Source organism: Urtica dioica, chromosome 8, assembly GCF_054948205.1.
Source record: "Urtica dioica subsp. dioica isolate 48M chromosome 8, U.dioica_male_clone48M_v1_H2, whole genome shotgun sequence".
Taxonomy (NCBI): domain Eukaryota; kingdom Viridiplantae; phylum Streptophyta; class Magnoliopsida; order Rosales; family Urticaceae; genus Urtica; species Urtica dioica.
This window is the reverse complement of record NC_142763.1, coordinates 6701160-6715024: the sequence shown is the minus strand read 5'-3', so window position 1 is coordinate 6715024 and position 13865 is coordinate 6701160. Positions and strand designations below refer to the sequence as shown.

The window sequence follows — 13865 nt, the reverse complement described above, 5'->3', positions numbered from 1 at the left end:
TCGACCGAAAATATCCCATGTTTGCGACAGAACCGAGGAACGTCCGGCTTGGACTTGCCGCCGATGGTTTCAACCCATTTGGTGACATGAGTTTATCGTACAGTATGTGGCCGGTAGTCTTGACTGCGTACAATTTACCGCCGTGGTTGTGCATGAAAACATCGTACTTGATGTTAACATTGCTTATACCAGGTCGTAGTGCGCCGGGTAAAGACATGGATGTTTTCTTACGACCGCTGATTGATGAGCTGAAGGAATTGTGGGAAACCGGTGTTGTGTTGAGAGATGGTTCGACCGGTGAGCTATTCAGGTTGTTTTCCGTACTTCTATGGACGGTGAATGATTTTCCAGCGAGAAGCAATTTGTCAGGATTGAGTGGTCAATGGTACCTTGCTTGTCCGACGTGTAACAACGACACACCATCTTTCAAGGCTCGAAACAAGATTGTTTACTGCGATCATCGTCGATTCTTGCCGTTGTTACACCCGATGAGGAAGAGCAAACTGTACAAGGTACGAAATGAGAAACGACCACCACCAGTGAGAAAATCAGCGAGCGATATACTTCGACAATTGCGATTAGTGGGAGATGCAACCCCGGGGAAGCATCCTGACTTCGGCGGGAAGAAACGAAAGCGCGATGCGAGTGAGCTGAATTGGACAAAGAAAAGTATTTTCTTCGAGTTGCCGTATTGGTCGAGTCTTACGCTGAAGCATAACCTCGATGTAATGCATATAGAAAAGAATGTATGCGACAATCTTCTGGGTACCTTGCTGAACATCGAGGGGAAGACGAAAGACACAGATAAGGCGCGGTTGACTTTGGCGGACTGGAACATAAGGCACGAGCTTCATTTATACCAAGAAGGAGATAGATGGATGAAACCGCCTTCGTCATACACTTTGACACCTTCAGAACGGAAGCGGTTTACTGAGTTCTTGAGATCTGTCAGATTTCCCGATGGTTTTGCGGGGAATTTGAAGAAGAATGTTACCGCGGATGGGAGGTTGACGGGTTTGAAGTCTCACGATTGTCACGTGATTATGCAGCGCCTATTGGCTCCTGCTATTCGTCCTTTTCTGGAGCGAACAATTCGAGATGCCATAATAGAGCTCTGCAACTTCTTCAGACTTATTTGCTCTAGAACGCTGGTAATTTCAGACATTGAGAAGGCGCAAGAGGATGTGAAGCTTATATTGTGTAAGTTGGAACGAATTTTCCCGCCTGATTTCTTCACAATCATGGTTCATTTGGTAATGCATCTACCGGAGGAGGCAATTAACGGAGGTCCAGTTCATATGCGGTGGATGTACCCATTTGAGAGATACCTTGGAACGCTCAAGAACTTTGTGCGTAATCGAGCTAGACCAGAGGGTTCAATTGCCGAAGCCTATGTTGTAGATGAAGCATTGACATTCTGCTCAAGGTATCTAGAAGGCGTTGAGAATCGTTTCAACATGCCCCAACGAACAGACGTCGCGTCTAACTTCGAAGGTGTCGAACGGGAGTTATCGGTGTTTCAGTCATCAAGTTGTCGGCCTTACGGGAAGATGACCACGATACGCTTAGATGAGAATATACGATTGCTCGCTGAGTGGTACATTTTACGAAATTGTCCCGAAATTGACGATTTCATGAGGTAAATGAGTGAAATAAATGAACTTGAATTATATTTATACGAAGTGATGTATTAAATGAACATGAATTTTATTTCAGTGAACACATAGATCTCATGGAATTAGAAGGTCGGCCAGATGTTGAAGAAGCGCATCGACTTGAGTTCCCAAAGTGGTTTTGGGAAAAGGTATTTCACTACCAAACTCAAAAAATATGAGATAATTACTAACCGACTCGTTAATGGTTGTATGTAGGTATTTCGCATGAGCCAAGACGGATTATCCGTTACCTCCGAATTATATGCATTGGCATTGGGACCACATTTCGCACCACAGACGTATCCGTGTTGTGTAGTGAACGGGGTTAAATTTATCTCTCGTCAACGTGATAGCAGAAGAACAACTCAGAATAGCGGGGTATGTGTACCAAGTGAAGGAGGTCACGACTTCTACGGTCAAGTAGAAAACGTCATTGTCTTGACGTATCAGAACAATTGTCGCGTCGTCTTATTTCAATGTTGTTGGTTCGGTGATCAAGATCCGAGGAAAAGGACACGCAACGACAATAACTTGACAAGCGTGTATGTGGCAAAAGAATGGTACAAAGACGAGCCATTTATTTTGGCAACTCAAGCGAAACAAGTTTTCTACTTGGAAGATAACTTGAATGGTCCTGATTGGCGAATCGTCGAAGAGTGTAATCATCGAAATGTGTGGGATCTTCCTGATATTGACCTCATTCTTGGTCAATCTTCGTCTTCCGTTCAGTTGTCAGTAGAACCGTTAGATTTAGATTCACTGTCAACGCGTCATCAGTCTGCGATACCAGAGCCCGTGAGCAACGACGCAGTGAACTTGTTGGAGAATATTGAAGAAGAAGAGTTTATCGATGATGAAGAAACTGAGGACGAAGATTTGATGGAAGAAGATGATTTGTCAGACGACGATGATTGATAGTATATAACGTTTTTCATTTACTTACTAAATTAATTGATTTAAATCATTAAGAATGCATAACCAAATATTTTTTTTTTTAATTTCAGATGGCTGCGGCTACAGGAGCTGGAGGCAGCGGAGGCGGGGATGACTTCTTAGCCCGTCTCCCGAATTATTGCCAGTCGGCGCCCGTACGTGATGGCGTCGAAGAAGAAGACGAGGATATCGAACCGGCCGTGCGTGGGCCGACGGTCGGGCTTCGATCTGAGCGTGCACGGCGTCCCGGGGTGAAGGAAGTCGTTGTTTATAACGAGGAGTTTCAGTCGTTCTTGCAGCCAGAGCGCGAGATGGATCCGGATCTCGCGACGTTCGCGAACACGCTCGGGTTGGTCGTCCGAGACAAGATCTCGCCTACGGTCCCAAGGTGGACGAATGCGAACGTGGGGCCGGCGAAGGAGGCCGAGATCCGAGCAGCGATTCGAGACAAGTACGACATTCGAGTCGATGGTGATGCAACCGGGAAGAAGAAGGCGATTGTCGATGCGGCAATCATTCGAGACGCGAAGACTCGTCTTCGCGATTGGAGGCATACATTGCGGTCGTGGTTCGACATCGACTGCAAGAGCAGCGTACAGGTGGCGCGGTCGCTGAAACCGAAGACCGTTAAGCTCGACACCGAATGGGAGACGCTGATACAACGATATACGAGCGATGAATTTAAGGTAATATCGAATCATTTACGTTACTCGAATGTTTATTAAACGATTTGTTATTTACGTGTACGTTTACTTATATTATAACAGGCTATACAAGCGAAGAATAAGGCGAATCGCGCGAAGAAGAAGACGAAGACTCGACAGGGGACGATTGGGTTCTCGACCCACCGCATGAAAAACGTAAGTTTTATGTTTATATGATACATCAAATCGTTAAAATTATCTAACACTTGAAGTTTTGTTTACATGCAGAAGAGCGTCGAGACAGGCGCATTCGAGAGCTTGTTTGCGAACTACAAGCGTCAACATCAGTCCGACAAGTCTGAATGGCTGACTCCTGAAGCCTCCGCACGTTATGTAAGTTTACATTTATTTTTCTTATTTTTCGATTAATATATACTAACTAGTTAATTATATCAGGATCGACTGGTCGCTAGGTTCAACACGTTGCGAGCGGAGGCTGAGCACCAAGGAGCGGACGTTGATATTTCCGTTCTAGAGCAGCAGGCGATCCGCGATATTATGGGTTCGCGGACTGATCACTTGACCGGCGTCGGACGTTTGGTGCCACAGGGAGCACGGATGGCGGCTGAAGTCGCCGAAGTCTACGGTTCGGAGGCTGGGACGTCGCAACCAGGATATGTCTCGCAGGAGGTGTTGGCATCGACCCTCGCCGCGTTCGCCGAGACAATACAGAGTCAGGTGCCCGGCCTCAACCTTAGCTCGTTCATGTCCCAATTTCCGCAGAGTTCGCAGCAGGCTCCGTCATCCCACAGCCAGCAGACTCCGACGGCCGACGTCCACACTCCGACGCCCGACGTCCGCACTCCGACGGGCGGCCAGCAAAGGACTCCCGACGCCAGCCAGCAGACGACGCCCGGCGGACCAAGTCAGTCTACTCCGACGCCGCAGCCTGCAGAACTTCAGCGCCAGCAGAAGAGCGTTTCTCGTCGAGGAGGGGGAAAACGAGTGGCGGGACGACAAAGCAAACGTCGCGACTAGTGGTTTATTAGTTGTTTTGTGTATTTATTATTTACATATTTCTCGATAACCGAAAACGTACGTAACCGGATTTTATATAGTTGTTGATTTGGATAATATAATTTAGTTTTTATATGATTTTTCATTTTAGAATTTCACAACAAAAAAACCGTAAAAAATAAATAATTAACGACGAAAAAAAAATAATAATAATAATAATTAGCGACGATAAAATCGTCGCTAAATATCATTCACACAACGTTTTAGCGACGACTTTGTCGTCGCTAATTGGCGCGGGAAAAATTCCCGCGTGAATTAGCGACGACAAAATCGTCGCTAAAACTCTGTTTCACAACGAAAAAAACTTCTCGTCACAACATTTAGCGACGACTTCGTCGTCGCTAATTGACGCGGGATTTTTTCCCGCTGTAATTAGCGACGACAAATTCGTCGCTAATTGTCTGTTTCAAAATGAAAAAAAACTTCTGGTTACAACATTTACGGACGATTTTATCGTCGCTAATATCGTCGCTAAATATTTACCGACGATTAAATCGTCGCTAAATATATTTAGGCACGGCGAATTAGCGACGATTTTTATCGTCGCTAATATCGTCGCTAAATACATTTAGCGACGATTTTAGGGTTATTACCGACGAAAAAAATCGTCGGTAAATGTTGTAAATGTTGTAGTGATGGTTGAGTTTTAACGATATATATTCTCATGGGTTTGATAGTCAGTCTATAACTGAAGGTACCATGAAATATGTGTCTTACGACATCTAGATTTGGAAATGAATAAATTTTAGAAAAACTATCAATTTTCCCTATTGGATTGCACTACACGTATATAAATACAATAGAATCAAATTCGGTAGGTATTGATTCTTCAATATCAACTACAATGGCATAATCGTTTGGGTCATCCTGGTTCAACAATGATGCGAAGAGTTATTGAAAATACACATGGGCATCTATTGAAGGGCTAAAAGATCCCGCAATGTAATATTTTCCCATGTAAATTTTGTTCTCTCGGAAAGCTCATCATAAGACCTTCACCTGGAAAAGTTGAAACAAAATCACCTATGTTTCTCGAACATATTCAGGGTGATATATGTCGGCCTATTCACACATCATCTGGACCATTTCGATACTTCATGGTATTGATAGATGCCTCTAGAAAATGGGCACATGTTTGTCTGTTATCAACTCTAATATGGTATTTACAAAGCTATTTGCTCACATAATCAAATTACGAGCTCAATATTCTGATAATACAATTAATAAAATCAGACTCAATAATGCCGATTTACATCTCAAACATTCGATGATTATTGTATGTCAGTTGGGATTGCTTTTGAGCATCATGTTACTCATGTAAATAAACAAAATGGTCTAGCTGAATCACTAATCAAGTGCCTAAACCTTATTGTTAGGCCATTGATAATGAAAACAAAGCTCCATGCTTTAGTATGGGGTCATGAAATATCGCATGTTGCTGCATTAATTTGCATCCGCCATTGATAATGAAAACAAAGCTCCCTGCTTTAGTATGGGGTCATGAAATGTCGCATGTTGCTGCATTAATTTGCATCCGACCAAGTGAGTATCATAAATTCTCTCATCTGCAATTTGTAGTCGGTCAAGTACCAAATATATCTCATCTGAGAATTTTTGGATGTGTTGTTTATGTGCATATAGCACCAGCTCAAAGAACAAAGATGAGATCCCAAAGGATGCTTGGATGAGGATATGAAAATAGTCCATCTATTGTTAGATATTTTTTTCACATCATGTTTTGCGGATTGCCACTTTGACGAAAAAAAATTCCCCAAGATTATAGGGAGAAAGAAAATAGATGGAGAAGAAAATTACTTGATTTGTACCAACATTATTGCATCTTTAAAGGAATGTGAATGAGAAGTGAAAAAGATTTTACATTTGCAAGGTATTGCAAATCAGTTTCCTGATTCATTTACAGACACATAGAGGGTGACTAAATCATACATTACAGCTGCGAATGCTCTTGCGTAAATTGATGTTCCAAGAGAACAATTTGAAAATAAAATCACTCATGAAGTCACAACACGCCTAAAGCATGGAAGACTATTCGGTTCCAAAGATAAAAATCCTCGGAGAAGAAAAATGAGCAGAGAAACAAGATGAACCCAAAATGTAAATAAACCTCCAAGCGAGGCTCGACCCCCCAGGCGAGGCTTGACCCCCAGGCGAGCTCGACCCCCCCAGGCGTGCTCGACCCCAGGCGAGAACTCGACCCCCAGGCGAGCTCGACCCCCCAGGCGAGCTCGATCCCCTCAGGCGAGCTCGACCTCAAGGCAGGCTCGACCTCCAGGCGAGCTCGACCCCCCGGCGAGCTCGATCCCCAGGCGAGCTCGACCACCAGGCGAGCTCGACCCCCAGGCCTGGCTCGACCGCCTGGCGAGCTCGACCCCCCCAGGCGAGCTCGACCCCCATGCGAGCTTGACCCCCTCAGGCGAGGCTCGACCCCCAGGCGAGCTCTATCCCCAGGCGAGCTCGACCTCCAGGCGAGCTCGACCCCCCAGGCCAGGCTCGACCTCCAGGCGAGCTCGACCTCCAGACGAGCTCGACCTCCAGGCGAGCTCGTCCCCCCAGGCGAGCTCGACCCCCCAGGCCAGGCTCGACCTCCGGGCGAGCTCGACCGCCTGGCGAGCTCGACCCCCCAGGCGAGCTCGACCCCCCCCCAGGCCAGGCTCGAACCCCAGGCCAGGCTCGACCTCCAGGCGAGCTCGACCGCCTGGCGAGCTCGAACCCCAGGCGAGCTCGACCCCCAGGCAAGCTCGACCCCCCCAGGCGAGCTCGACCCCCCCAGGCCAGGCTCGACCTCCAGGCGAGCTCGACCCCCCCCCCAGGCGAGCTCGACCCCCCCAGGCCAGGCTCGACCTCCAGGCGAGCTCGACCCCCCCAGGCGAGCTCGACCCCCAGGACAGGCTCGACCCCCAGGCCAGGCTCGACCTCCAGGCAGGCTCGACCTCCAGGCGAGCTCGACCTCCAGGCAGGCTCGACCTCCAGACGAGCTCGACCCCAGGCGAGAACTCGACCCCCAGGCGAGCTCGACCCCCCAGGCGATCTCGACCATTAGGCGAGCTCGACCCCCCATGCGAGCTCGACCCCTAAGCGAGCTCGACCCCCCCAGGCGAGCTCGCCCCCCAGGCGAGCTCGACCCCTAGGACAGGCTCGACCCCCAGGCCAGGCTCGACCTCCAGGCAGGCTCGACCCCCAGGCAGGCTCGACCTCCAGGCAGGCTCGACCCCCAGGCCAGGCTCGACCCCCAGGCGAGCTCGACCCCCAGGCCAGGCTCGACCTCCAGTCGAGCTCGACCCCCAGGCGATAGCTCGACCCCAGGCGAAAGCTCGACCCCCAGGCGAGCTCGACCCCCAGGCCATGCTCGACCTCCAGTCGAGCTCGACCCCAGGCGCGCTCGACCCCAGGCGAGAGCTCGACCCCAGGCGAGAGCTCGACCACAGGCGAGCTCGACCCCCAGGCCAGGCTCGACCTCCAGGCGAGCTCGACCCCCAGGTCAGCATTTTGGGTTAAGGGCAAGTTGAAAGTCACAGACTTTAAACAACCATTTTGGTACGTTTCTTGCGAAAGATGTCATAGAGCAACTGGATCAGTTTTTCAAACCGTGTTCGAATGTCTTTTCTGTGATACTCCACAAGCAAGAGCTATTCCCTGGTTCGACCAACTAACTTTCGTATTTCCTGTATACAAATAACGAACACTTCTTGACTCTCTACGGTAGTAAACAAATAACAAATTATTCTACCATATTCTAGGCCTAGAATTGAAGTGGATATAGAAGACTCAACAGGGCACATATCAGCTACTCTCTTTGGAAAAACTGCTGAAAACATATTCTCATGTCTAGCAACGGACATCGTCGATGCAACATCGATGGTAAGTTACAAAGTTGATCAAACTTCATATTCTTTTACTGCAGCTTTACGACTTATTCATGTTCGTATTTCTTAATTAGGCTCCTAATCAAGCGCCTCCACAGTCCTTTTTTGAGCTGTCACACAAGAACAACTTCCTTGTGTATATCAAAGCTCCAAAAAATGATATGCCTACTGCCATGAGAACAAAGTTCACGGTTGTTTTTGCTGTTGAAGAAACTAAAGACATTGGACATGAAACTCTACCCAATATCTCAACATCTGTTGCACTCATCGAACATGAGTCTGTAAAGCAAGATGACCCAGTCATTATTCCAACTCAGACAAAAGACATAGAATCGAATGAACTTTCGGTTCAAAAATCCGTTGAGAAATATAAACTCATATCTACACCATCCCAAGCCAATGCACAACAAAGTGACGGTCACTCCTCCAAGGTCAGCGCTTCTAACCGTGAAGATCTCAACACCAAGCTCAAGAAGAAGCCGAAAATCGAAAAAAAAAAAAAACAAACTAAAGTGTTACTTTTGTTGAAATCAAACTATGGTTTTTGATGACTTGCCCTTGAATCACTCTTTGTGATTGTAGCTATATTATGTGGGCTGTTTTTGAAGTTATTTTTTGGATATTGTATTATCTGAATGTTTCCCTTATAAATCTAAATTTCCCGGCCATGTCAAAATCAACTGTTGCATGTATTTTGAACAACATTTTCAACTTCAAAATAACAAGTATATATTTATCTTATGATTTCAGGTATTTAAAGTCTCATTTACTTCATTGTTTCTCACTTATATGTAAGTACAATTTTGTTCAATTAATTGGTAAATGCATATTGTTGTGTGGTATTTTTCCCCATCCAAAAAACATCAAGGCCCAACTCAAGCGAGGATGCGAGCTCGACCTCCAGACGAGCTCACCCTCCAGGCGAGCTCGACCTCCAGGCGAGCTCGCCTGGCTCGACCTCCTGGCCGGCTCGATCTCCAGGCCGTCTCGACCTCCAGGCCGGCTCGACCTCCAGGCGAGCTCGACCCCCGGGCGAGCTCGACCTCCGGGCGAGCTCGACCTCCGGGCGAGCTCGACCCCCCCAGGCGAGCTCGACCTCCAGGCCAGGCGACCTCCAGGCGAGCTCGACCTCCAGCCATGTCAAAATCAACTATTGCATGTATTTTGAACAACATTTTCAGCTTCAAAATGACAAGTATATATTTATCTTATGATTCCAGGTATTTAAAGTCTCATTTACTTCATTGTTTCTCACTTGTATATATGTACAATTTTGTTCGATTAATTGGTAAATGCATACTGTTGTGTGGGATTTTTCCCCATCCAAAAAACATCAAGGCCCAACTCAATCGAGGATGCATGACAACCCCAGCCCAAAAAGTGGAGACCGGTTTTCATGTTGATCCATTTTCAGGCATTAACACATACTTTTACCAAAAATTTCATCCACGATTTGAATTTCTTCGAACTTGCTTGTTTTCGTTTTACGATCATTCGCGCGTAGCGCGTACCCATTACTAGTTCGAATTAAAAATTACAACATCTATCAAAAGTTTATTGTTGCATAAGGCCCATATATTGAAGCCCATGTTTTTTTTAATACTTAAGCTAAGAAACAATATTCAACTCTTGTACGATCCTTCTCGAATTTTATAGAAGCATCCGTCTCTCACTTTCTCACTCTCTTACCAAACATAGATGTGCTAGGGTTTTGTTGAAATCGGCTTGCTCGATCCTAATTCCTTGATCATTTCGATGGTTCATCTGATTTCTTCCCGATTGTTACTATGATTTATTTTATCCATTTCTCTTCTTCCTCGTTTCTTCAGTCACAGCGATGAACAAAGAAAGAAATTCATAAAAGGGAGAGGCAAGACAAAGAGAAAGAGAGGAGTAACTCGCGTTCGTCAAGGTTAGGGACTCTTGGTTTCACTGCTTAGTCCGAAACCTCTTTTATTCCGATTTTTGTATTTATTTATTTAGCGCATCAATGTTATTTGTTAATGCTTGCATGTCTCTAACAAACAGTGATCTTGATGCGTATTTGTGTCTTTAGGTGTGGGCATAAAAGGTTTTATTTGCGAATCTACTAATCACAGGGCCGCCAAAAGTGATACAGCTCTTCATTTTGACTATGAAGGTTAATATTTTATTGTACCGCTCTAATGAATAATCATTTTGGTTGGATCGTGATTTCGAATAATTTTTTTACTGCTACTTCTCAAAGTTTAGATTAATTTGCTCTAATATGCTCAGTTATTCTAAATTAGGCGAAAGTTTGGTCCTAGTTTCTTTTTATCTGGTTTGTTGGCTGTGATATTTGTGTTGCTTTTTTTTCGAAAAGATTATGAAATATATTTTATTTTGTATGAATGATAGTAGTAAAAAAAATAGTAGGTAATGAGTTAGGTTATTAAAACTAATCCTTTTTTTGTAATATAGTCCTTTTATGTTTCTTTCTTAGGGTCAAAACTCCAAACTAACTAAGAATTGTATTATAGTGATTAATGAGTTAGTTTTTATCTGGTTTGATGTGGCTTTCTTTTTTCTTGAAAAAATTAAGAGTTTTTTTTTTTAACACGAATGATAGTAGTTAATGACTTTGGTTATCAAAGCCAATTTTATTTTTATGATTAATGTAGTCCTTTTTTTGTTTCTTTCTTCAAATCCAGGTTCGGGTTCAAAATTCAAAACTAAGAATTGTATTATAGTGATTGAGGAGTTAGATTTTCCGTGGTTTGAACATTTCTTTAGACAATACTTTTCAGTAATGTAGTCTTTTTTCTTCTACTTAAAAAAAAAACACATACGAATATGATTGGTGTTATTTTTGGTCTGTGTGTGTATTTTTCATGTGGAAAGGTTATACTTCATAGCTGTATTTTGCTCTTCGATTTTATGTTCAAATCCTCTGTTTGTTTCTTCTTATCTTATATTTAGAATCTAACTGTCTTGAACGCATGTTTAAAATTTCCAATATTGGTGTTATTTGAATGAGTAAATGCAGCAGTACAATGGTATGAAAAAAATGAATTTGAAAGAGAGTAAAATTCATCCGCTATATTCAATGCCTCTAATTATGAGTTAGAACTATCATGAAATATGTGTTAAAACACTATTTATAATCAATTCTCTATGATTCAATGAATCAGTAGTCATTTAGAGTACGTGGGTCAACTACTTAAGAAACGAATTATTATTTTGATATGCTAACAATTGAATTAGCGTATACGTACCTGATGTGGGTTAAATTTTTATTATCTTCCTGCTGAGTTATAGTAAATGATAGCGCTTGCCTTTATTTTAATCTGAATTGTATTAAGGGAGTTTGATATAATTTTAATTGCAGTTTGAACCTTAAAGACAAAAGAAAAGAAGGTTGGTAACTTTGAAGACGAAAGAGGAGTTGGGGTAGATTTCTTTGATTGAGCCGATTTTTATGGTGGAGCGATATATATAGACACCTAAGAAGAAAAGAAATTAAGAAGAAGAAAAGATCCGGAGAGTTCCAGGAGAATTCCAGAGAGCAAGTGGCTCTATAAAATGCAATTTTATTAATGGCGATGACAATATTGTAATTTGTCTTGTTTCTAGAAATCTCTAGGTGTTTTTACCTGATAGCCTAAGGGCAATTTTGTAATATCAATCGAATGGCAAATTCTGTAATTAGAGAATGTTTAAAGGGCAATTTCGTCTCGGCACTTTAGGCATAACTGTAAAGTGAGTCTACATGAACAGTGTCCGAGTGCTTTCCTTTATATATATTATTATATATATATAAAGGAGAATCCGGAATCACTATTCACACAGACACAGGTTCCTGTTAAGTCTACAGTTTCCGAATTTTTTTTGACGAAAATGCCCTTTAAGAGCTTAATAATTACATAAATAACCTTCAAAGCTTACAAAATTACAAAATTGACCTAGACTATTCTGGATAAAATAGCATAAATAACCTTTAAAACTTACAAAATTACAAAACTGACTAAAAATTACAAAAATGCCAGTCTAACCTAGACTATTCTGGATAAATAAGCATTCAAGATTTTTCTAGAACAGACATTTCAAATTCCCTATTGACACCAACTATAAATATGTGCCATTGACATCAACGCAGCCAAGCTTCAACATTGATAACAACTTCTCAACGAAGTCCTCTGAATTTATTCACACCTGTTGGAAGCAAACAAACTGTGAAAGAACATAAAACAAAAAAAAAAATTAGAGAAATTAAACAAATTCTGAACGAATTCCCAATTAATCTTCAATCTTGAGCAAAGCTTCTAAACTTATTCCTTTATTCCCACCTGTTGGAAGCAAATTAGTTGCATCTATACATCTGTGACCTGGGTAAGTATCTATCTTCAAAGTTCATTCAGTTTTTTCTTTGCGTCTTAGCAATTTATCCTGATCATTGCTGAATGAGATGACTTGGTAACTTATTTTATTGTATGGACAACTCTACAGGGCATTGGTGGTGACTGATATATAGGCTTATATCATAGGTTAGTAACATAATTTGTTTGTGATGTCTCAGGTGTATTACTAATAATTCATTTAATCTCTAGGTTTTTAATGATCTTATGTGCATCCCAAGAGTTGATAAACTGAATAACGAAGATAAGTAATCCTAAACAAACAAGAGAATCTCATATTGAAGATTAACTCATATAAAACCAGAATTCTAACCTGAAAAAAAGGAACCCGGAATTTAGATTACTCATACTGAAAGAAGATCAATCAGCTTATATAATATTCAACTCATATTTACTCTCATTCAACTAAGTCCCAGAGTAGTAGACTCTAAAAAACTGAATCTTTCATTTTTTTTTCCTTCATAGATTTCTTACTCAGTACATAAAATTATATAACCTGTATATAGGATATTGAATACAAGCAAACGAATTTATAAGACTCATTCATTCAAATTATCTCTTACTCAATCCAACTCTTGATAATTAATACTTCAACAATAAAAATTCAAGGAAAAAAAATTACAGGTTCCCTCAATCTCAGATTCAATTGAATAGGTCATCCTCATATTTTATCTATTTCAACGACCCAATCAAATCATAAACTCTATTATATTAAAGTCCCCAACAGTCATATTCAAGTCTTCGAATACGCTACTAAAATTCTGCGATGATGCTTTCAGGCAATTCTAAATTCGAAAGCTCTAAATTCACAGATTGAACCCATTCACCATTTAATTCCACCAAAACATCTTCATTTCATAGATTCAAAATAAAATATAAACCTAGCTTTTCTGAAGCTCGAGTAGGGAGAAATCAGCAGAGCAATTTTCCAATTAAGTTCTAACCTCGATCGTAGTCTGATAAAAATCAAATTTGGATGGAAAATAAAATTGGTGGGAGAGATCGGTGTGATCTGTAACGAAATCGCACAAAAATGAAAACAAACTCGATTCAGAGACGAAAACAAGTACACAGAGAGAGAGCAAACAAATGAGAGGAAGAAAATCTTACCTTTTCCAATCAACCGAACACAAACGCGTCAACTGAAAAAGTCCAGATTAAAACCTAATCAGAGAGAGAGAGAGAGATTTTATGCGACTAATTGAAAAAAAAAAAAAGCCAAGAAAACCTAATCGGCATTGAGAGAGAGAGAGAGAGAGAGAGATCATAGATTTTATGCGGCACTACCAAATGATG

The 13865-nt window shown here is 42.4% G+C and overlaps 2 protein-coding genes and 2 long non-coding RNA genes across 5 annotated transcripts; 3 read left to right on the top strand and 1 right to left on the bottom strand.

Annotated features, from left to right (window-relative positions):
• The first annotated feature begins 2899 nt into the window (after positions 1–2899).
• LOC149387685 (uncharacterized) lies at positions 2900–3518 on the top strand. Its single transcript, XM_089622217.1, has 2 exons — positions 2900–3274; positions 3356–3518. The coding sequence occupies exons 1-2, from the start codon at positions 2900–2902 to the stop codon at positions 3467–3469; spliced, it is 489 nt and encodes a 162-aa protein (XP_089478343.1). The 3' UTR covers positions 3470–3518.
• LOC149387684 (uncharacterized) lies at positions 3515–4347 on the top strand. Its single transcript, XM_089622216.1, has 2 exons — positions 3515–3625; positions 3689–4347. The coding sequence occupies exons 1-2, from the start codon at positions 3515–3517 to the stop codon at positions 4268–4270; spliced, it is 693 nt and encodes a 230-aa protein (XP_089478342.1). The 3' UTR covers positions 4271–4347.
• Positions 4348–9830: 5483 nt separating this feature from the next.
• On the top strand, positions 9831–11672 carry LOC149387683 (uncharacterized). Of its 2 annotated transcripts, none has more exons than XR_016300697.1 (3): positions 9831–10105; positions 10250–10333; positions 11543–11672. It is a non-coding gene; the product is annotated as an uncharacterized LOC149387683 (long non-coding RNA). The 2 variants fall into 2 exon arrangements; XR_016300698.1 differs by lacking the exon at positions 11543–11672 and adding an exon at positions 10866–11528.
• A 282-nt stretch (positions 11673–11954) lies between these two features.
• On the bottom strand, positions 11955–13858 carry LOC149387682 (uncharacterized). The gene is made up of 3 exons (XR_016300696.1): positions 13680–13858; positions 13514–13581; positions 11955–12500 (listed from the first exon to the last, which is right to left on the bottom strand). It is a non-coding gene; the product is annotated as an uncharacterized LOC149387682 (long non-coding RNA).
• Positions 13859–13865: the final 7 nt, after the last annotated feature.

Excerpts from the sequence above, each read along its gene's own strand:
- LOC149387685 (XM_089622217.1), top strand. The coding sequence starts at position 2,900 with ATGGATCCGGATCTCGCGACGTTCGCGAACACGCTCGGGTTGGTCGTC. Across the intron at positions 3,275-3,355 it reads ATACGAGCGATGAATTTAAG|GCTATACAAGCGAAGAATAA; the intron begins GTAATATCGAAT and ends ATATTATAACAG.
- LOC149387684 (XM_089622216.1), top strand. The coding sequence starts at position 3,515 with ATGCAGAAGAGCGTCGAGACAGGCGCATTCGAGAGCTTGTTTGCGAAC. Across the intron at positions 3,626-3,688 it reads CTGAAGCCTCCGCACGTTAT|GATCGACTGGTCGCTAGGTT; the intron begins GTAAGTTTACAT and ends TAATTATATCAG.